The sequence below is a fragment of the Armigeres subalbatus genome, chromosome 1 (assembly GCF_024139115.2).
Source record: "Armigeres subalbatus isolate Guangzhou_Male chromosome 1, GZ_Asu_2, whole genome shotgun sequence".
Taxonomy (NCBI): Eukaryota; Metazoa; Arthropoda; class Insecta; order Diptera; family Culicidae; genus Armigeres; species Armigeres subalbatus.
The window spans coordinates 67,424,612-67,446,117 of NC_085139.1; the positions used below are offsets into that span (position 1 = coordinate 67,424,612).

The 21,506-nt window shown below is 44.2% G+C and overlaps 1 protein-coding gene across 1 annotated transcript in view; it reads left to right on the forward strand.

Annotated features, from left to right (window-relative positions):
- LOC134226600 (elongation of very long chain fatty acids protein 7) overlaps positions 1-21,506 on the forward strand; it is a 164,894-nt gene that overhangs the window by 131,714 nt on the left and 11,674 nt on the right. Inside the window, exons 4-7 of the mRNA XM_062707475.1 lie at positions 2,565-2,645; positions 2,711-2,873; positions 16,809-16,945; positions 17,188-17,499. Coding sequence (XP_062563459.1) covers positions 2,565-2,645; positions 2,711-2,873; positions 16,809-16,945; positions 17,188-17,499 — 693 coding nt within the window. The remainder of the gene's footprint in view (positions 1-2,564; positions 2,646-2,710; positions 2,874-16,808; positions 16,946-17,187; positions 17,500-21,506) is intronic.

Sequence of the window (21,506 nt, forward strand, 5' to 3'; positions counted from 1 at the left end):
TCTTGAAAGGAGGCTGGAGCCTCTTGAAAGGAGGCCTGAGCCTCTTGAAAGGAGGCTTGAGCCTCTTGAAAGGAGGCTCTGAGCCTCTTGAAAGGAGGCCTGAGCCTCTTGAAAGGAGGCTCTGAGCCTCTTGAAAGGAGGCTTCTGAGCCTCTTGAAAGGAGGCTCTGAGCCTCTTGAAAGGAGGCTTCCGAGCCTCTTGAAAGGAGGCTTCCGAGCCTCTTGAAAGGAGGCTTCCGAGCCTCTTGGAAGGAGGTTTCCGAGTCTCTTGAAAGGAGGCTTCCGAGCCTTTTGAAAGAAGGCTTCCTAGCCCCTTGAAAGGAGGCTTCCTAGCCTCTTGAAAGGAGGCTTCCTAGCCTCTTGAAAGGAGGCTTCCAAGCCTATTGAAAGAAGGCTTTCGAGCCTCTTAAAAGGAGGCTTCCGAGCCTCTTGAAAGGAGCCTTCCGAGCCTCTTGAAAGAAGGCTTCCGATCCTCTTGAAAGGAGGCTTCCGAGCCTCTTGAAAGGAGGTTTCCGAGCCTCTTGACAGAAGGCTTCCGAGCCTCTTGAAAGGAGGCTTCCGAGATTCTTGAAAGGAGGTTTCCGAGCCTCTTAAAAGGAGGCTTTCGAGCCTCTTGAAAGGAGGCCTTCGAGCCTCTTGAAAGGAGGCCTTCGAGCCTCTTGAAAGGAGGCTTCCGAGCCTCTTGAAAGGAGGCTTCCGAGCCTCTTGGAAGGAGGCTTCCGAGATTCTTAAAAGAAGGCTTCCGATACTCTTGGAAGGAGGCTTCCGAGACTCTTGGAAGGAGGCTTCCGAGACTCTTGAAAGGAGGCTTCCGAGACTCTTGGAAGGAGGTTTTCGAGACTCTTAGAAGGAGGCTTCCGAGACTCTTGAAAGGAGGTTTCCGAGCCTCTTAAAAGGAGGCTTTCGAGCCTCTTGAAAGGAGGCCTTCGAGCCTCTTGAAAGGAGGCCTTCGAGCCTCTTGAAAGGAGGCTTCCGAGCCTCTTGAAAGGAGGCTTCCGAGCCTCTTGAAAGGAGGCTTCCGAGCCTCTTGAAAGGAGGCTTCCGAGCCTCTTCAAAGGAGGCTTCCGAGACTCTTGGAAGGAGGCTTCCGAGACTCTTGGAAGGAGGCTTCCGAGACTCTTGAAAGGAGGCTTCCGAGACTCTTGAAGGAGGCTTCCGAGACTCTTGAAAGGAGGCTTCCGAGACTCTTGAAAGAAGGCTTCCGAGCCTCTTAAAAGGAGGCTTTCTAGCCTCTTGAAAGGAGGCTTTCTAGCCTCTTGAAAGGAGGCCTCTAGCATTTTGGAAAGAGGCTTCCGTTGCATTTTGAAAAGAGGCTTCCGAAGCTTTTGAAAGGAGACCTCCGAGCCTCTTGAAAAGAGGCTTCCGAGCCGCTTGAAAAGCGGCTTCCGAGCCTCTTGAAAAGCGGCTTCCGAGCCTCTTGAAAGTAAGCTTCCGAACCTCTTGAAATGAGGGTTCCGAGCCTCTTGAAAGGAAGCTTCCGAACCTCTTGAAAGGAGGCTTCCGAACCTCTTGAAATGAGGCTTCCGAGCTTCTTGAAAGGATGCCTTCGAGCCTCTTGAAAGGAGGCCTTCGAGCCTCTTGAAAGTAGGCCTTAAAGCCTCTTGAAAGGAGGCCTTCGAGCCTTTTGAAAGGAGGCTTTCGAGCTTCTTGAAAGGAGGCTTCCGAGCCTCTTGAAAGGAGGCTTCCGAGTCTCTTGGAAAGAGGCTTCCGAGCCTCTTGAAAGGAGCGTTTTGAACACGAACACGCAATTTCGTGTTCAGATGCATCTCTGCATCCAAGCCGCTCGAAAGAGGCTTCCAAGCCTCTTGAAAGGGGGCTTCCGAGCCGCTTGAAAGGAGGCTTCCGAGCCTCTTGAGAGGATGTTTCCGAGGCTCTTGAGAGGATGTTTCCGAGGCTCTTGAAAGAAGGCTTCCGAGCCGCTTGAAATGAGGCTTCCGATCCTCTTGAGAGGAGGTTTCCGAGGCTCTTGATAGGAGGCTTCCGAGCCTCTTGAAATGAGGCTTCCGAGCCTCTTGGAAGGAGGCTTCCGAGTTTTTTGAAAGGAGGTTTCCAAGCCGCTTGAAAGAGGCTTTCGAGCATCTTGTGAGAAGTCTTTCGCGCCTCTTGAAGGAAGACTGTCGACCCTCTTGAAAGGAGGCTTTCGAGCCTTTTGAAAGGAAACTTACGAGCCTTCCGAGCCTCATGAAAGGAGGCTTCCGAGCCTCTTAAAAGAAGGCTTCCGAGTCTCTTGAAAGGTGGTTACCAAGCGCTCAAAAGAAGCTTTCGAATATATTTTTCGACGAATTAGCGAAATGATGCGATTCAGTCCGAAAACTCAAGCGCGATGCTCTCCCTGCAGAATCGCAAGCGATGAGGCGTCTTTGATTAAAATTTGAGTATGATTATACCATCACTGATTCTGTTCTATAAAAAACCAGTTGACACAAAGTTAGGTAGACACGAACTATGTTGAAGCTATTGGAGTCATATTCCTGATTGAAAGTACATTCGGGTTCCTCGCTTATGAATGAATCTTTTGATCCTCGTCACTAATGTATGCGATGTTTCTCTCTTCTTTCCTTACAGTATTTACAGAGTGGCTGGTGGGGCCACTATAGCTTTAAGTGTCAACCAGTAGATTATTCGGATAACCCCCTTGCCTTACGGGTAAGTTGCCAGCTTGAAGCGCTATATGTGTACGAAGATACTGGAGCTCTGTTATGCTATTTCAGATGGCGCGGACGTGCTGGTGGTACTACATCTCCAAGTTCACCGAATTCTTCGACACGTTGTTCTTCCTGCTGCGAAAGAAGAACCAGCACGTGTCAACTCTGCACGTCATTCACCACGGATGTATGCCGTTCTCGGTGTGGATGGGCTTGAAATTCGCCCCCGGTAAGTTGTCCACCTTTCACCCCCCTGTGTGCCATGATTCGATTCGATTGTAAAAATAGACATCGGGTAGACAGATCAAACGCATGAGCAACCGCAACCAGGCAGACTAGGTGTGTTGTAGATTTCGCTTCAATTTTCACCAAGCTGCAACGCATTGGTCGACGTGCTCTCTATACACGCTTCGAGCATTAACTGGTAAGGGTACCACTACCAAACCCGGGCGGCAGCAGAAACCAGGAATTGTGTAATCCTGCGAGAGCTGCTGCTGCAAATAGGCAGCGCACTACCAACTTGGTCGTACCTACAACTACGGACGAGTACAAGCACGTCTTCTCGCGCGACGCAGACCGGCGTCTTTCCCATCCTCAATGGAGTATTTGTTTCGCGTAAATAAATACTGACGTTTAATATTTACCGTTATTGCGTACTACCTAGAGCCAGAGCCGCATTTGCAATTTTGAGGTTCCATCCATTTGAATTGGAATTAAGGTTTCCGAAGATTATCGATTCCATTAATTTGATTCGCAAGCAGCAAAATAAACAATGGCTTGTTCTGAAGCATACACGTTTAGTTGCCTTTTTTTTAACAAACTCCTTGAATGCGGGCCTATCTAGTGTCGTATGAAGGCCGATAAGCAGGGTGCAGTATAGACATTCCAATTGTTCATTAAATTATGAGATTATTCTGCAATTGTAATCTGGGCAAATGTACATGAAAGGAGGATCGTAAAATCCGTAAAATCATATTTTTTATGCATGCGAATATTGTTCATGTGTAATGCTGACAAGATACAGATCGAATCTGGTATTTCCAAAATTAGCAGAGAAAGTTAAATCGTTATTCGAATGTCCATTTTCTGTAGACTGACTACTATGTTTTTTAGCACTATGAAATAATGTGCTTAAGAATTGTGACCTTGCAAAAATCGGATTTTATTTAAATATGCAAAAACCAGTACAATATTTGACCACCACATTTCCCAGTAAAAGCAGTCAGTTCCCCTTATATTGATCAGGCTTGTGATCATCCCTTACTAACGTTTCGTAACCTTCAATTTTAATCATAACATAATCTATAGGATGTTGCCTTTCTCCACCTTCTCTCGCATCGAACTGGAGGTGTCCGAAATGGGGTCAAGTTCAGCAGCGCGGCGAGATCACCGTTGACCAAAATATCTCGCCGATGCACGTTTGCACAACGCTCACGACACAATCACGGGACTCGTCCGTTCAACGTCCGATCGCCCGCGGGCTGGTTTTCGCGCCGACCACCACTGGGCCGGCACCTGTTACTAGACCAGGCCCCCTGCCCGGTGCATAAACCACACACGCCTCCAACGGATCGCCGATGCTGGCGCAAGGAAATGCATTGCCCTTTCGTTTCCAACGTTTTTTTTTTCGGAATTCTCTTTTCGGCATCGAATTGCCGTTTTCGGGCATTTGTGCATCGAGCGCGCGCGCACACACTATTTCAGAGTGTTGAACCGGTTTCGGCCGTTTATGTCATAATAGCCGCCTGCAATCAACACAATATTTCGATGCATGTGGTTTGCCCCGGTCGTGGATTGCGGCCAAGCTGCGCCACTCCAAGTCAGTAGGGCAAGACATACATGCGTGCGGTGTTTCGCGTTCACCAGCACAGCCAGCACTAACCTTAATGAGTTATAGACACTGGCTGTCGATTCCAACGAAGAACCGAGGCGACGGCGCGAGTGGTGAACTATCAGTTGGTGGAACCGAACCGGTGTGACGTCACGATCAGCAATACAGCCAATGGAACGTGTGACGTTAAATTCCAGCGGAGAAAAAAGTTTGAAATGGAATGACTTCGCACGTCTATGGAATCTACGGTGTTTATATGAATGGCTGCAGGATTACGATGGGTGTGAATTTGCATGACCTTTCCCTAAGCCGGTAAATTTTGTTCTTCGAGCGATTGATGGTGGTAGTGTGATGGGGTGGAATATTACATGTTTACGTTGAATCATGAGACTAGAGCAAGATATAAAAGTAAAAGTGTGGCATCCGTCTTCTTGAGTTACGACAGGGGGAGGAATTTTGAAGGCCGTGTGCGGTATGTAAAGATGTGAAGATCGACTTGGGCGGTATGTTTTGTTTTTTGTTTTTACGTGGGGCTAGCGAGGAGATGAATTAAAGTTTATTTCATTTTATTAAAGCACGGTTTTTGGCCTTGGTAGAACATATTTCAAATACTATAAACGGCTTGTTAACTCTTATGTTACCGACAGGACAGGATATCCGGGTATCTTTTTCGATTTCTAAATAAATTGTCAAGTCAGTGACATCTTCATACAAGACATCATTTAGATTTGGGTGATATCAAATTGAAAATCCAGCAAGAGGGGGCTTGGGAAGCACTTCTGAATATTTTACCCCGTAACGTACCGACAGGGTACCTGGGTTCGTTTTTGGTATGACGATAACTTCATCAGTTTTAGACCGATTTGGATAATGGACGATTCTGTTTGCTTATCGTCCTCTATCCAATTCATGCCACATATAATCGATTCGTACCACCTGGTTATCGGAACTCCGGATTTACTAGACCATGTTCCAAGAAATGGATAATTTAATGTTATAGAAACCTAGTGAGATTTCTTGTATCCTGAGCAGGGAATATAAAATAACAACATTGTCCTCTCTTGTAAATGTTGGGACAAACTCAACTCGCAATAAGTATTGTCCTAAACTGCAACATAATAGATGATCGCCTGCCGCGCATTTAGAGAAGTAGTCGGTTTCCGACGGGAATTTCCAGAGACATCGACGGTAATCCTCCAAGCATACCGAAGGGAACCTCCAGGGATTCTGAAGGCAATCCACCTGGGATTCCGACAGGAATGCCCCAGGGAGTCCGACGGGAATGTTCCAGAGAATCCAACGGAAATGTTTAAGGGATTCCAATGAGAATCTTCTAGAGATTCCGAATGGAATCCTCCAGGGATTCCGACGGGAGTATTCCAGAAATTCCGGCGGGAGTGTTCCATGAGCTCCAACGGGAATGATCCAGATATTCTGTTAGAAATCCTCTAGGAATTCTAACGTAGGCAATGTTCAAGGGATGTAGAACATGTAGAAGAATGTAGATGTAGATGTAGAATAAACAATTCGTCAAAGGGTTTCGAAACAATCTGTCGAGAGATCCCGAAGCAAATCGTCGAGGGACTCCGAATTAGTCCTCCAGGGATTCCGGAAATAATCTTTTTTTTTTGGGGTTTTTAGCCCTAGGCTAGTTTACATCAGGATAAAGAATCCTCCAGCGATTTCTAAGGGAATCCTCCATAGATGTAGAAGCAAATCTTCAAAGGATTCCGAAGCAATTCGTTGAGGGATTCCAAAGCAAATCTTCGAGGAATTCGGAACTAAATCTTTGAGGAATTCCAAAGCAAACCGTCGATATATTCCAAAGCGAATCGTCAAATTAGCAAAGCAATTCGTCGAGAGACTCCGTATTAAATATTCAAGCGATTCTGTAGCATATCGTCGAAGTATTCTGTATCAAATCGTCAAGGAATTTCGAAGCAAATCTTCGTACGATTCCGAAACAAATCTTCGAATGACTCCATTAAGAATTCCGAAGCAAATTAGTGATTTCAGTGATTCCTTCAAGAATATCTTCTGGGAACCCATCGTGAAATCCACCCGATTTTTTTTTCAAGAATTCATCCAAAAAGTTATACAGGGTTCGAATCGAAAATTCCCTCATGGATTTATCCTTACTTGATGGGCTACAGCTCTTCGATGAACCTACGCCGAATGGAGTATCCTTCTCCACTGGACTCGATCCTGGGCCAATCGCTTCCAGTCGCCCTGAACATTGAGCGCCCTCAGGTCCTCTTCAACTGCAAAAAGCCATCGTGTACGCGGCCTTCCACGAAGCCTGCGGCCTCTTCCGGGTTCTCTACTAAATATTATCTTCGCTTGTCGTTCTTCCGGCATACGAACAACGTGACCAGCCCATCGTAGTCTGCCGTGTTGTATAAGCTTAATAATATCCAGCCTTTTATATACCTGGTACAATTCGTGATTCATGCGACGCCGCCAGATACCGTTCTCCTGTTTACCGCCGAGTATTGTCCGCAGCACCTTACGCTCAAACACTCCGAGAGCTCTCCGATCAACCTCCTTTAACGTCCATGTCTCATGGCCGTATAAAGCCACCGGAAGAATCAGAGTAGTATACAGCGCGAGTTTTGTTTTCGTTTGCAGACTACGGGACTTAAGCTGGTTACGGAGTCCGTAATAAGCCCTATTTGCAGCTGCAATACGCCTTTTCACCTCGCAGGTAACATCATTATCGCACGTCACTAATGTTCCAAGATACACAAATTCTTCTACCACTTCAAATTTTTCACCATCCAGCACTATTTCGCTACCACCACCACTAATGAACCCACGTTGATTGCCAGCGACCATGTACTTCGTTTTGCTGGTATTGATCGTGAGTCCAATCCTCGCTGTCTCCCTCTTAAAAGGCGCAAAAGCCTCTTCCACGGCACGGCGATCAATTCCGATAATATCGATATCGTCCGCAAAACCCAGGAGCATATGCGATCTTGTGATAATGGTACCGCTTCTTTGCACACCAGCTCTCCTAATCGCTCCCTCGAGCGCTGTATTGAACAGTAGGTTCGAGAGTGCATCACCCTGCTTTAATCCATCTAAGGTAACAAATGACGTCGATATTTCATCCCCAACCCTCACACTTGATTTCGATCCGTCCAACGTTATACGAATCAGCCGTATCAGTTTCGCCGGAAAACCATGTTCAAGCATAATTTGCCATAATTCATTCCGTTTCACTGAATCGTACGCCGCCTTGAAATCAATAAACAGATGATGTGTCTGCAAGTTGTACTCCCGGAATTTATCAAGGATTTGTCTCAGGGTAAACATTTGATCCGTCGTTGATCGGCCCTCACGAAAACCTGCTTGGTATTTGCCGACGAAGGACTCTTCAAGCGGTCTCAGTCTGTTGAACAGAATACGGGACATAATTTTGTACGCCGAATTAAGGAGGGTTATTCCTCGGTAATTGGCGCACTCCAGTCTGTGCCCTTTCTTAAAGAGAGGGCAAATGAGGCCGTCCAACCAGCTAGCAGGCATTTCCTCGTCTTCCCATATTTTCGACATAATATGGTGCAGAACTTCATAAAGCTGCTCATTGCCGTGTTTGAAAAGTTCAGCCGGGAGCTGGTCCTTCCCCGCAGCCTTATTATTTTTCAGCTCTTTAACAGCTTTTTTAACCTCATCTAGTGTAGGTGACTCCACAGCTTGTCCATCGTCGCTAATATTTATTCTGTTCTCCGATGCACCGTCACTTCCTCCATTCAACAAAGTCTCGAAGTGTTGCTTCCACCTGGTAGCCACTGCAGTTTTATCTGTCAGCAAATTCCCTTGTTGGTCGTTGCACATGACGGGAGATGGCGCTGTCTTTCTCCGCACGCCATTGACAGAATCATAAAACCTCCGCATATCGTTCTGTTCCATTTTTTCCTGCGCCTCACTAATCACTTGTTCTTCGTACTCTTTTTTCTTCCTGCGGTGGGTTCGTTTTTCGGCTGCTCTTGCTTGCTTGTACCGATCTCTATTCGATCGGGTACCTGACACCAACATCCGGCTTCTGGCAACGTTCTTCTCGTCTGTCACTCTCTGGCACTCCACATCGAACCAACCCGTCCTGGGTCGCCTCTGTGCAGTGCCTACCACTTCTCGTGCTGTTGTGCTCACCGCTCCATGGATCGACCATAGATCGTTGATGTTGTCGCTAACGTTGATTGCACTTATCCGTTCGTCGAGCTTCTGGCGGTACTCAGCCGATACTCCTTCCGCCGACAATCGCTGGATATTGTAACGCATCGTTCGCTGTGATCTTTCGTTCGATACAGTTGACAACCGTGATCGAATTTTACTGACAACGAGGTAGTGATCAGAGTCAATATTCGGACCTCTGAATGTCCGCACATCGATAACATCCGAGAAATGGCGCCCATCCACCAGAACATGGTCTATCTGGTTGCAAGTTTCACCATTTGGGTGTCTCCAGGTGTGCTTTCGGATGTTTTTTCGTGCAAAGTAGGTGCTACTGATGGCCATCCCTCTGGCAGCAGCAAAATAACTAGCCGTAGGCCGTTGTCGTGGTAGCGGGTGAAGGCTCTCCTTACCGATTATGGGACGGAAAAAGTCCTCTCTCCCGACCTGAGCGTTGGCGTTTCCGATAACAATTTTCACGTCATGCTTTGGGCACTCTCCATAGGCTTTATCAAGACATTCATAAAACGTGTCCTTCACGTCGTCGGATTTATCGTTTGTCGGGGCGTAAACGTTCCGTATCCTCAACACACAGATTCGTTCGCTAATGGGTTTCCACCGCATCACTCGCTTCATCTGCTTGCCCATCACTACGAAACCAACTCCATGCTCTGCTTTTTCACCGCCGCTGTGATAGATGCTATACTTGAATGCAGTATTGGTCGTGGGGTCCACGGCTCGGAATTCACGTTCTCCGGATCTAGGCCATCGGACTTCTTGAATAGCAGCCACGTTCACTCCAACCTTCTACAGTTCACGAGCCAGAAGGCTCACTCGTCCAGGTTCATTTAGGGTCCTGACATTCCAGGTACCGAGTTTCCAATCATAGTCCTTATTTCGTTGCTGGGTCGGTTGCCAAAAATATTTGAGTATTTGAGAGGCTTCAGTAAGCTACCTCAACGGGGTCGCGTTACCTACATCGCGATGATGCGGCTGCCACCTTAGGTATAGCTGACGCGATACAGCATTTCGTTAATCAGCCGCTGGGTACCAGGCAGACGCTGTTTGAGCCGCACCTCCTGGTGAACAGACACTCGAGACGTACCTTCTCACTCTAGCTGATGTCAGAAGGACAACAGTGCCCAGGCTGCACTACCAGCTAAATACACAACCCTTAGCTGGCGGTCTTTTGTCATCGGACGACCCGTGGAAGCGTGAGATAGGGACTTGTGGGGACCAGAGCTCTGTTGGGCGCTCCTTCCTTGATGTCAACCCACCATTTTGCAGCCAGGATTTATCCTAAAGTTTATAAAATTTATAGGGATGTAACCCAGAAATTCTTTCGCGAATTTCATCAGGAACTTCTTCAAGAAAACTTTCAGGACGGACTTGATTCATGAAATTTAAAGAACTCTGTCGAATAATCCCATAAAAATCCATCGTGAATTCCGTCTGGAGGAATATACCAGAGCAGGAGTATACCTTAAGGAATTTCTGGGGGAGTTTCGTAACAAATATCCGAAGCAATTTATTGGATAATCTACAGAGCAATTTATAGAAATATTCTTGAAGTAATTTCTGCAGAAACTCGAGGAAGAGAAGTAGGAGTATTTGTGACAGAACTTCCAGGTGCGAAATAAATGGATGGCAGTAACAAAAAAAAGAAAATAGAGATCTTTTGGAAGAAATTTCTAATAAATAATTCCAGAAGAATTCTCGGGGGTGGGTGGGAGCTGCGTTAAAAATTCTATGTGAGATTCGAAAGGAGATCAGTGGAAATTTCTGGAGAGTTCTCGAAATAATTTATGACGACTTCTGGAGGATCTCCATTAGGAATTTCAGGAGAAATTTCTTGAGAACAAACAGGTGTACATTCTGTATAAACTTCCAAAAAAATCCTAAAGAATTTTCCTGGAGAAATTTTGATGTAAATTTTGTAGGAATGCCGGAAATAACTGGAACTTCCGGAGGAATTTTCGGAAAAAATCCTGTAGGATCTTCCGGATAAACTCGAAATCTTGAAGAAACTTCCGAGCGGAATCCTGGAGGAACTTCCGGACGAAATGCTGGAGGAACTTCTGGACAAAATTCTGGAGGAACTCCAGGCGAAATTCCGGAGAAAATTCCGGACAACGTCCTTCTCCGCACGAAATACTGAAGGAACTTCCGGAGGAATTTCTGGATGATCTTCTGGAGGAATTCCTGGAGGAACTTCCGGACGAAATTCTGAATGATCTTCCGGACGAAATCCTGGAGGAACTTCCAGACAAAATCTTGGAAGAACTTCCCCATGAAATTCTGGAGGAACTTTCGGACAACATCCTCGAGGAACTTCCGCACAAAATCCTGAAGGAACTCCTGGACAAAATTCTAAAGGAACTCCAGACGAAATCCTGGAGGGAATTCCGGACAACGTCCTTCTCCACACGAAATGCTGAAAGAACTTACTGAGGAATTCCTGAAAGAACTTCCGGATGAAATCCTGAAGGAACTTCTTAACGATATCCTGCAGGAACTTCCACACGAAATCATGGAGAAACTTTCGGATAAAATCCTGTGGGAACTTCTAGACAAAAACCTGCAGGACCTTCCGGACGAAATCCTGGAGGAACTTTCGGGCGAAATCCTAAAGGAACTTTCGGGCGAAATCCTGGAGGAACTTTCGGACGAATTCCTGGAGGAACTTCCGAACGAAATTCTGGAGGAACTTTTAGACGAAATCTTGGAGGATCTTCCGGATGACATCCTGGAGAAACTTCCAGACGACGTCATAAAGCAACTTCCGGACCAAATCCTGGAGGAACTTCTGGAGGAATTTCTGGATGAACTTCCGATGAAATTCCTGGAGGAACTTCCGCACGAAATCCTGGAGAAGCTTCCGGAACAAATCCAGGAGGAATTTCTTGAAGAAGTTCTAGAGGAGCTTCCGGACGACATCCTAAAGGAACTCCCCAACGAAATCCTGGAGGAAATTTTGGACGAAATCCTGGAGAAACTTCCGGACGAAATCCTGGGGAACTTTTGGACGAAATCCTGAACGAACTTCCGGATGAAATCCTTGAGGAACTTCCGCACGAAATCCTGGAGGAACTTCTAGACGAAATCCAGGAGGAACCTCCAGACGAAATCGAGAAGAAAATTCCGGTAGAAATCCTGAAGGAACTTCCGGACGAAATTCTGGAGGACTGTCCGGACGAAATCCTGGAAGAACTTCCTTATGAAATCTTGGAGGAACTTCCATTCGAAATTATGGAGGGACTTTCACATGAAAACCTGAAGAGATTTTCAGACGAAATCCTGGAGGAACTCCTGGACGAAGTTGCTCCTTCCGGACGAAATCCTAGAGCAGCGGTTCTCAACCTGGGGTACATGTACCCCTGGGGGTACTTCTCTGGCCTCAGGGGCTACCTCGGATAAAAATGCGTAATGGCGGATGTATTACAGTTCCAATCAAAACGTTGAATAAACATATTTAAAAAAATATTTAATCTACATAATTAATCTACAAAATAAATGTTGAATAAAATGTTAAGAATATGGTTCTGAACTAAAATCTAGAGTCTAAAGGTTCGGAAGCCGTGATTTAAGAGACGTGAGGGCTTTTTCCGAAAATTTCAGTTGCTTCTTTGCTAGAGCCTGCTTTCAAGAAGTTCGGAAGCCTCCTTCCAAGAGGCTCGAAAGCCTCCTTCCAAGAGGCTCGAAAGCCTCCTTCCAAGAGGCTCGAAAGCCTCCTTCCAAGAGGCTCGAAAGCCTCCTTCCAAGAGGCTCGGAAGCCTCCTTCCAAGAGGCTCGGAAGCCTCCTTCCAAGAGGCTCGGAAGCCTCCTTCCAAGAGGCTCGGAAGCCTCCTTCCAAGAGCTCAGGAAGCCTCCTTCCAAGAGGCTCAAGCCTCCTTCCAAGAGGCTCAGGAAGCCTCCTTCCAAGAGGCTCAGAGCCTCCTTCCAAGAGGCTCAGAAGCCTCCTTCCAAGGGCTCAGAAGCCTCCTTCCAAGAGGCTCAGAAGCCTCCTTCCAAGAGGCTTAGAGCCTCCTTCCAAGAGGCTGGAAGCCTCCTTCCAAGAGGCTCAGAAGCCTCCTTCCAAGAGCTCAGAAGCCTCCTTCCAAGAGGCTCAGAGCCTCCTTCCAAGAGGCTCAGGAAGCCTCCTTCCAAGAGGCTCAGGCCTCCTTCCAAGAGGCTCAGAAGCCTCCTTCAAGAGGCTCAGAAGCCTCCTTCCAAGAGGCTCAGGCCTCCTTCCAAGAGGCTCAGAAGCCTCCTTCCAAGAGGCTCAGGAAGCCTCCTTCCAAGAGGCTCAGGCCTCCTTCCAAGAGGCTCAGAAGCCTCCTTCCAAGAGGCTCAGAAGCCTCCTTCCAAGAGGCTCAGAAGCCTCCTTCCAAGAGGCTCAGGAAGCCTCCTTCCAAGAGGCTCAGGCCTCCTTCCAAGAGGCTCAGGCCTCCTTCCAAGAGGCTCAGAGCCTCCTTCAAGAGGCTCAGAGCCTCCTTCCAAGAGGCTCAGAAGTCTCCTTCCAAGAGGCTCAGGAAGCCTCCTTCCAAGAGGCTCAGAGCCTCCTTCCAAGAGGCTCAGGCCTCCTTCCAAGAGGCTCAGAGCCTCCTTCCAAGAGGCTCAGGAAGCCTCCTTCCAAGAGGCTCAGAAGCCTCCTTCCAAGAGGCTCAGGAAGCCTCCTTCCAAGAGGCTCAGAGCCTCCTTCCAAGAGGCTCCGAGCCTCCTTCCAAGAGGCTCAGGCCTCCTTCCAAGAGGCTCAGAGCCTCCTTCCAAGAGGCTCAGAAGCCTCCTTCCAAGAGGCTCAGGAAGCCTCCTTCCAAGAGGCTCAGGAAGCCTCCTTCAAGAGGCTCAGGCCTCCTTCCAAGAGGCTCAGAGCCTCCTTCCAAGAGGCTCAGAAGCCTCCTTCCAAGAGCTCAAGCCTCCTTCCAAGAGGCTCAGAGCCTCCTTCCAAGAGGCTCAGAAGCCTCCTTCCTAGAGGCTCAGGCCTCCTTCCAAGAGGCTCAGGAAGCCTCCTTCCAAGAGGCTCAGAAGCCTCCTTCCAAGAGGCTCATAGCCTCCTTCCAAGAGGCTCAAGCCTCCTTCCAAGAGGCTCAGAAGCCTCCTTCCAAGAGGCTCAGAGCCTCCTTCCAAGAGGCTCGGAAGCCTCCTTCCAAGAGGCTCGGAAGCCTCCTTCCAAGAGGCTCGGAAGCCTCCTTCCAAGAGGCTCGGAAGCCTCCTTCCAAGAGGTTCGAAAGGCTCCTCTCAAAAAGATAGGAAGCCTTGTTACAAGAATCTCAGAAGCCTCCTTTCAAAAAAATCTCAGAAGCCTTCTTTCAAGAAATTCGATTTTTTTGATTCAAGAGGCTCGAAAGCTTTATGTATAATTTGAATTGGAAAGTTTCATGGAATAACGAATATTACAAACAACTAGAAACCTTATGAATAATGGAGAGCCATATATCCCGTTAGATTTCAGGTTTATATTTCATGTATCTTGTTAGCTACGCTTATTTTCATTGCGGCTATAAAAATGGGGGGTACCTAAATGAATGCAAAAGTTCGAAGGGGTACCTCTCAAGAGAAAGGTTGAGAACCGCTGTCCTAGAGGAACTTGCGAGCGACGTCCTGGAGGAACTTCCACACAAAATTCCGGAGGAACTTGCGGACGACATCATAAAGGAACTTCTAATAAAATTCTGCAGGAACTTTCGCACGAAATCCTGGAGGAAATTCCGTACGAAATCCTGGAGGAACCTCCGGACGAAAATCTGGAGGAATTTCCAGACGAAATCTTGGAGGAATTTCCGGAAGAAATTCTAGGCGAACTTCCGGACGACATCCGGGAGGAACTTGTTTGCCGGTATTTAGTTTGCCGAGTTTGAACTGCAAAATTTCTTTTTTACTGAAGTTCTAGTTTTTTAGTAGCCCAACAACGTTTGTCAGTGTCGTGTCTCGGTAAAAAAGTATGTTGATTAATTTGACGTTTACTCATTTTTACTGAACAAATCATTAAATCCGTAAATTGCTGAACAGCACAAAAGGTCAGTAGAAATTTATACAGCGCCACCGGTGGAAAATGAAAATTTACCGACTAGCCCTTGAAAAATACTAAACGCGGTTGTAGAAATTATCGCTCTTGTTTTGTTGCTTATTTGTTACGTGTTGAGCTGAAAAACATTTTTAAATTATTTTCGTTGACACAAAAAACAAGCGTTTCCAAAAGTCAACTTTTTTGTGTTTTACAAAACTCAGCCACAGATCGCAAAGCTGTGTAAAACAAATTGAAATGCATCATGAGAACCGGTGCCCTTTGCAAATTTTTAAAAGAATTTATCATGGAGATTTATATATTATAATAGCTTCCCGAATTATCGTATTGATCTTCTTTCATATGATGATAATAATAAGTGAGAGATTTTCTTTTTATTCAATGTCTGTCTGACATTAATAAATCAAAATCTGCCAAGGGGACGTACACATATTTCGTAAGCACGTACGCACCATATAAATAAAAAATCATTTGTATGTAAAAAATCTAACATGAGGGGAGGGCGGGCAAAAAAACCCAGAAAAAATGCTTACGTAATATGTGTACGACCCCCAAAGTCTTTATTTCTCCATACTTTTATTTTATGCAAATGAACATTGATTAAATATACTGTCCAGTCAGTAAACTAATCCCCTCGGCACGGGTCGCCTGACACCTTGGGATTCGGGGTACACCGTTACGCACTACTTCAGAGTATCCATATCCCAGCGTAACGTGATTTCTTATTATTAACGTCGTATCCCAAATTCTTATTTTCCATATAACACATCTTTTAAAACTTATTATTTTCTACATTTATTTTTTGTCACTTTTAACTTCTCGTTTCGAGCTTCTAACTCCACACTTATTCTGCATCTAACACTTCTCCTTACTTCTCATTTCTAACTTAGCTCGTTTTATCCATCTTAATTTTTATTTCTGGCTACCTATTTTTACATTTACCGTTTCTTTAATTTTATGTTTAATAATTATTGAGCGTCTTAGGGGAAAATGTTACAAAGTTAAAAGACTTCACTATTGCATTTACTTCCACTATATGTATTCACTTTGTAAATGGAATAGTGAAGTCTTTTAACTTTGTCTTTAATTTTGTTTTTTTTTATTTCCCACTGGAAGTGGAAGTGCTTAATGAACACTAAGCTGCGAGGCGGCTCAGTCCCAGAGTCCCAGTGTGGGGATGAAATGCCAATAAGAAGAAGAAGAGGAGAAGACTTAAGGGTACAAACTAAAGGAATTTCTAGTAACACTATGAGTTTCATATGAGGTAGTGTTTGGCCCGTTTCGCTGTTTTGTTTTTACATTGTATTCCGTTTCACGATGTTCTTTTTTTTAATAGCCCTGATCAACTTTAATTTTTGCCTTGTAAAACTGGCAGTTTAATATATCCAAATTAAAAATTTAAATTAGTTTAATTTTTTTCTTCTACTTCTATTGAATCTTTTGGTTCATAAACTCATTTCGTTTCAAAGGAGGGTTTTTAAAAAAGGTACACCCTTTGCTAATTATACATCCGAATCTATCTTCGACAGTCGTACATCGCAAAATCTTTTCAAACCTTGCTCCCAAAGATGAACGCTGCTAATTACTGTTGGAATTTTCCACCTTAATTGTACCCATTGGATAAGAGCTCGTGCTCGTGCAAAATGCTCAAAATGGAGAAACGCATCTTGATTAAACCCAAGCCTGCACGTAATCTCACATAGGCAGTCCGATGCCCCAACAGCGAGCAATTGGGTTCATAAGGTGAATCCCAACACCACCGGTCGCGCATTTACCACCGAAATCAATGCGAAAACAATAGTTGCTATTCAAACGGACTAAATCACCATAAGTGGGCAATTTTGTTTGTTTTGAAACTTTTCGCAGAAAAAAATAACATGCGTACGTTTGTCTGGTTGGTAAGTTGGTAGCTCGCGGCAAAAGCATCGCTGCTTGCTTATGAATGCATCCATCGAGCACTAATTAATGTGAATAATTATTTCAAGTGCTGCGTCATTGTCTGTGTCTACGTTTGGCCGTCCCGACTGATGTCAATTGAATTTTAAAAATTTGGAGCTGGTTCGACGACACGTCCAACCCCATCAGAGCTTCGCGAATCGAAAATGTCTTAGCGAATTGATTTCTTCATCTCGATTTTTATCTGCTGATTTATTTTTCAGGTGGTCACAGCACATTCTTTGCCATGCTCAACTCGTTTGTACATATTGTTATGTATTTCTACTACATGGTAGCTGCCCTAGGACCAAAGTACCAGAAGTACATCTGGTGGAAGAAATACCTCACCGCTTTCCAAATGGTATGTTAGAAATTGCAAGTGACAACTTGTTCTAAATGCAGGAAATATCTTTTTCCGTTAGCAACGTATAACAGTACCTCTAATTATATTACGTTGATAATTACTCCGGTAATTATCAAAGATTGATTGCGAGGTTAACTACCTTTCGACCGCGTGTGTGTATCCTATCGGTTCATTAATTCGCAATCAATTAGTTCCCACCTACATGGACAGCTTCCCATAACCGCCCTCTCCCATTGCAGCTGCAATTCGTGGCAATCTTCACGCACCAGTTCCAGCTGCTGTTCACCGACTGCGACTACCCGAAGGGCTTCATGGTGTGGATCGGGCTGCACGGCGTCATGTTCCTGTTCCTGTTCTCGGACTTCTACAAGCAGGCCTACAGCAAACGGAAGGCACGGCGAGCCGTCGAGGCCAACAACGCCAAGTACGATGCGCTGGTCAACGGAGCAAGCCGAAAGCAGAACGGTTCGGTGGCCAACGGGCACCATCTCTATCAGAACGACAAACTGTCCAACGGCGACCTGGCGAACAATAACCAGGGAGCGTGCATGGTAAGTTCCGATCACGACAATTGAAAAACAATTTCACGCCAGCTCCATCTAATAGTTGACAGAATTGTATCGCTTAACATAAAATAGAACAATTACATGCCATCTGTAATATAGAAAAAATGCAATCCTTTTGTTCTGCATGAACTTTTTCAATATTTTCAAATCGTTTTTTAAGTTGTTTTATTTTCTATTTGTTACATGTTTTTGTAGTCTACAGAAATTGTAGACATCGATAGTTAGACCAGAGCATATTTATCAATTCTTTTGTCTTAATGAATTTTGCATTACCTGGACCTGATAGTCCTTGGATAATGATTGACAATAGTGTAGTACGTCTCCCAAGTGTCGTATATTCTTTTTGATACCACACTTCACAAACTTTAAGGACGAATTCTTCTAATATTTAATATTTAGTGAAAATGAAACTCAGTTTCCTCAGTCTTTTAGAAGAAATATCAATAATTTTGAAATGACAAGAAGTCATGTACGAGTGGAAAATTTTACGAAATTCGGTTTACAAATTGCCAACGGCAATTGACGTCAATCGTCGGCGATGACTTATCAAATAAGGAAGAGTTGATGGTGAAGATGAAAAACCATTCAACGAAGGCTTCATTTCTATTGTTTTTTTTTTACATAAGGCCTAACGTCTTTGTACTTTCCGGTTCAATTATCCTGCCCCACGGGCGCACATCCTATTCCTACCATTTGCGCAGTTGTTCTTGGCGCATAATCGGGAACCATGAAGGTGCCCAATAATTCGGCATGCCATTCGTTGTAGGAGATGCAAACAAAAAACAAAACTGTTTTGGTTGATTGATTTAGTGCGTCCAGCAAGAAGCTGATGTTTTCGGCGCTTGACCAACCGCAAACTGTTCAGTGCTGAGGTTTGGAAGTTATTAAAAAAGAAACGACTCTTGAGCTTTGGCTGAACAGTAAAAACATGCACATGAATTGCGCTTTTTGATGGTAGAATTGAGGATCCATAAAACGAGTTTAAACAAAATTTATGACCGCTGGCGTTTTGACGGGTACAGAAATGAATGTATTCGGCGTTTTGTTTAGCACCATGCATATGATATACGATTTATAGCAGAATTTGTCCGTTGATTATTATCATTTGATTGAAATGAAAAATTCCAAAGCAAATATAGTTTTATGGTTTCGTATAAGCACAACTTAGGCCTTGCTGAGTTCATCTTCAAGGTTATAAAAATGATTTAGTTCTTCGACACTGTATTCGGCAATATTAATTCGTAATTTTCAAATCATTGACACTCATTTGCTACAAAAGAGGCATGAATCTTCTGCATCTCCTTGAGCACCACGGGAAAGCAACAGTTGGTTAGTAGGAAAGACAATATAAGAGAAGTTCTTTGTTAGCGACTTGGTAATTATTTTGTATGAAGTTATTTCGACATTTCGAGTCGAGTCAAGTACGAGACACTGAAGACGGCCTTGCTGTTGAGGTCGAAATACGTATCTGTCAAATGTACAATAAAGTAGTGGAATCAATTGGACTCGTAAAAACTCGTTTTATGACAAGGGAAACATTTAAAACTGATGTACCAAAAGTATTAGGAATTTGGCAAAATTTTATTCAAAATTAAGTACAATTCCATTTGAAGTTCTGCAGAATCCTATTTAAAGTTCGGTAGATTTCCATTGGTAATTCGGCAGAATTCCGTTTGTAACTTGGCAAAATTGCATTCGGAATTCGCCAGAATTCCATTCAAAATTTGGCAGAATTCCATTCAGAATTCGACAAAGTTGCATTCAGAACTCGGAAGAATACCATTCGAAATTCGCTAGAATTCCATTTAGAATTCAGCAGAATTCAATACGGGACTCGGCATTCCATTCAGAATTTAACAAAATTTCATTCAGAAATCGGCAAAATTTCATTCAGAATTCGACAGAATTCCATTTGGAGTTTGGCAGAATTCTATTAGGAACTCGGTCGTATTCCATTTGAATTTCGACAAAATTTCATTCGGAATTCAGCAGAATTACAGTCGAAATTCGGCAGAATTCTATCCGGAATCCAACAGAAATTCATTTGGAATTTGGCAAAATTCCATTCGGGGAAAACTCCATTCGGAATTCAACAAAATTCCATTCCATTCGGAACTCGGCAGAAATCCATTCGGGACTTGGCAGATCCTCTTTCAAAATTCGGCAAAATTCCATTCGGAACTCGGAAGCCTTCCGGTAGAATTCCGTTCGTAACTTGACAAAATTGTATTCGGAATTCGGCAGAATTCAGAATTTCGACAAAATATCATTCAGAATTCGGAAGAATTCCATTCAGCATTCGGAAGAATTCTATTTAGAATTCGGTAGAGTACCATGCAAATTTCGGCAGAATTCAATTCGTATTTCGGCAGAATTCCATTAGAAATTCGACAGAATTCCATTCGGATTTTTGTAAAATCCCGTTCGGAATATGGCAGAATTTCATTTAAAATTCAGCAGAATTCCATTCAGAATTTGGAGTTCGGCAGCACTTTATTCATAATTCGGTAGAATTTGGATTTTGGCGAAATTTCATTCGGAATTCAGCAAAATTCCTTTCCATTCGGGATTAGCCAGAAAACCATTCGAACTTAGGCAGAAGCTCTTCCATTAAAATTCCATTAAAAATTCGGCAGTACTTCATTCGAAACTCGGCAAAATTCCATTCGGAAATCAGCAAATTTCCTTTCGGAACTCGGATGTCTTCCATTCAGAACTCGGTAGAATTTCATTCGGAATTTGGCACAATTTTTCATTCGGAATTTGGCAGAATTTCATACAGATTTTGGCAAAAATTGATTCGAAATTGGGCATTTATTTTGAATTCCGGCAGAATTCCATACGAAATTCGTCAACATTTCATTCGAAAGTCGGCAGAACTCCATTCGGAATTGAAAAAAAAACTTCATTTGGAATTCGACAGAATTATATTCGAAATTCGGCAAATTTCCATTCGGAAATGGGAAGAATTCCATTCGGACTTTGGCTTAATTCCATTCGAAACTCGTCAGCACTCCTTCCTGCATTCGATAAAAGTCTTTTCGGATTTCGGCAGAATTCCATTCGGGGGGTCCTGCTTAGCCGTGCGGTAAGATGCGCGGCTACCAAGCAAAACCATGCTGAGGGTGGTTGAGTTCGATTCCCGGTCCGGCCTAGGAAATTTTTGGGTTGCAAATTATCTCGACTTTCCTGAGCATAAAAGTATCATCGTGTTAGCCTCGTGATATACGAATGCAAAAATGGTAACTTGACTTAGAAGCCTCGCAGTTAATAACTTTGCAAGTGCCTAATGAATACTAAGCTGCGATGCGGCAATGTCCCATAGGGGGATGTAATGTCAATGAAGAAGGAGAAGATTCGGCATTTGTTTCAGAATCCGGTAAAATTTTGTCTTAATTCGGAATTTGGCAGAAATCTATTCGAAATTCGTCAAAATTCAATTTGGAATTTAGCATAATGCATTAATTTCCGAATTCGACAGAATTTTGTTCGGGATTTCAGCAAAACTTCTTTCGTAATTTGGCATTTATTTCGAGACTCGGTAGGATTCAACAGCATCCATTCAGAATTGGGCAAAATTTATTTCGGAATTCGGCGGAAATTTATTTCGGAATTCATTTCAAATTTCGGCAAATTTTCATTCGGAATTCGACAGAACTTCATTTGGAATTCGGCTTTGATTTCGGATTTCGGTAGGTTCCATTCAGAGTTCGGCATTTGCTTCGGATTTTGGCAGAATTCCATTCAAAATTCTTCAAAGTTTCATTCGGATTTTAGCAGAATTTCATTTGGATTTCGGCATTTAATTCAATTCCATTCAAAATTGGGCAGCATTCCGTTCAGAATTGAACAGAATTTCATTCGGAAATAGGATTTTTTTTTTTCGAAATTCGGGAGAACTTAATTCGGAATTCGGCAGAAATCTATCCGAAATTCGGTGAAATTCAATTTGGAATTGAGCAGAATTCCATTCGAATTCGGCATTAATCTCC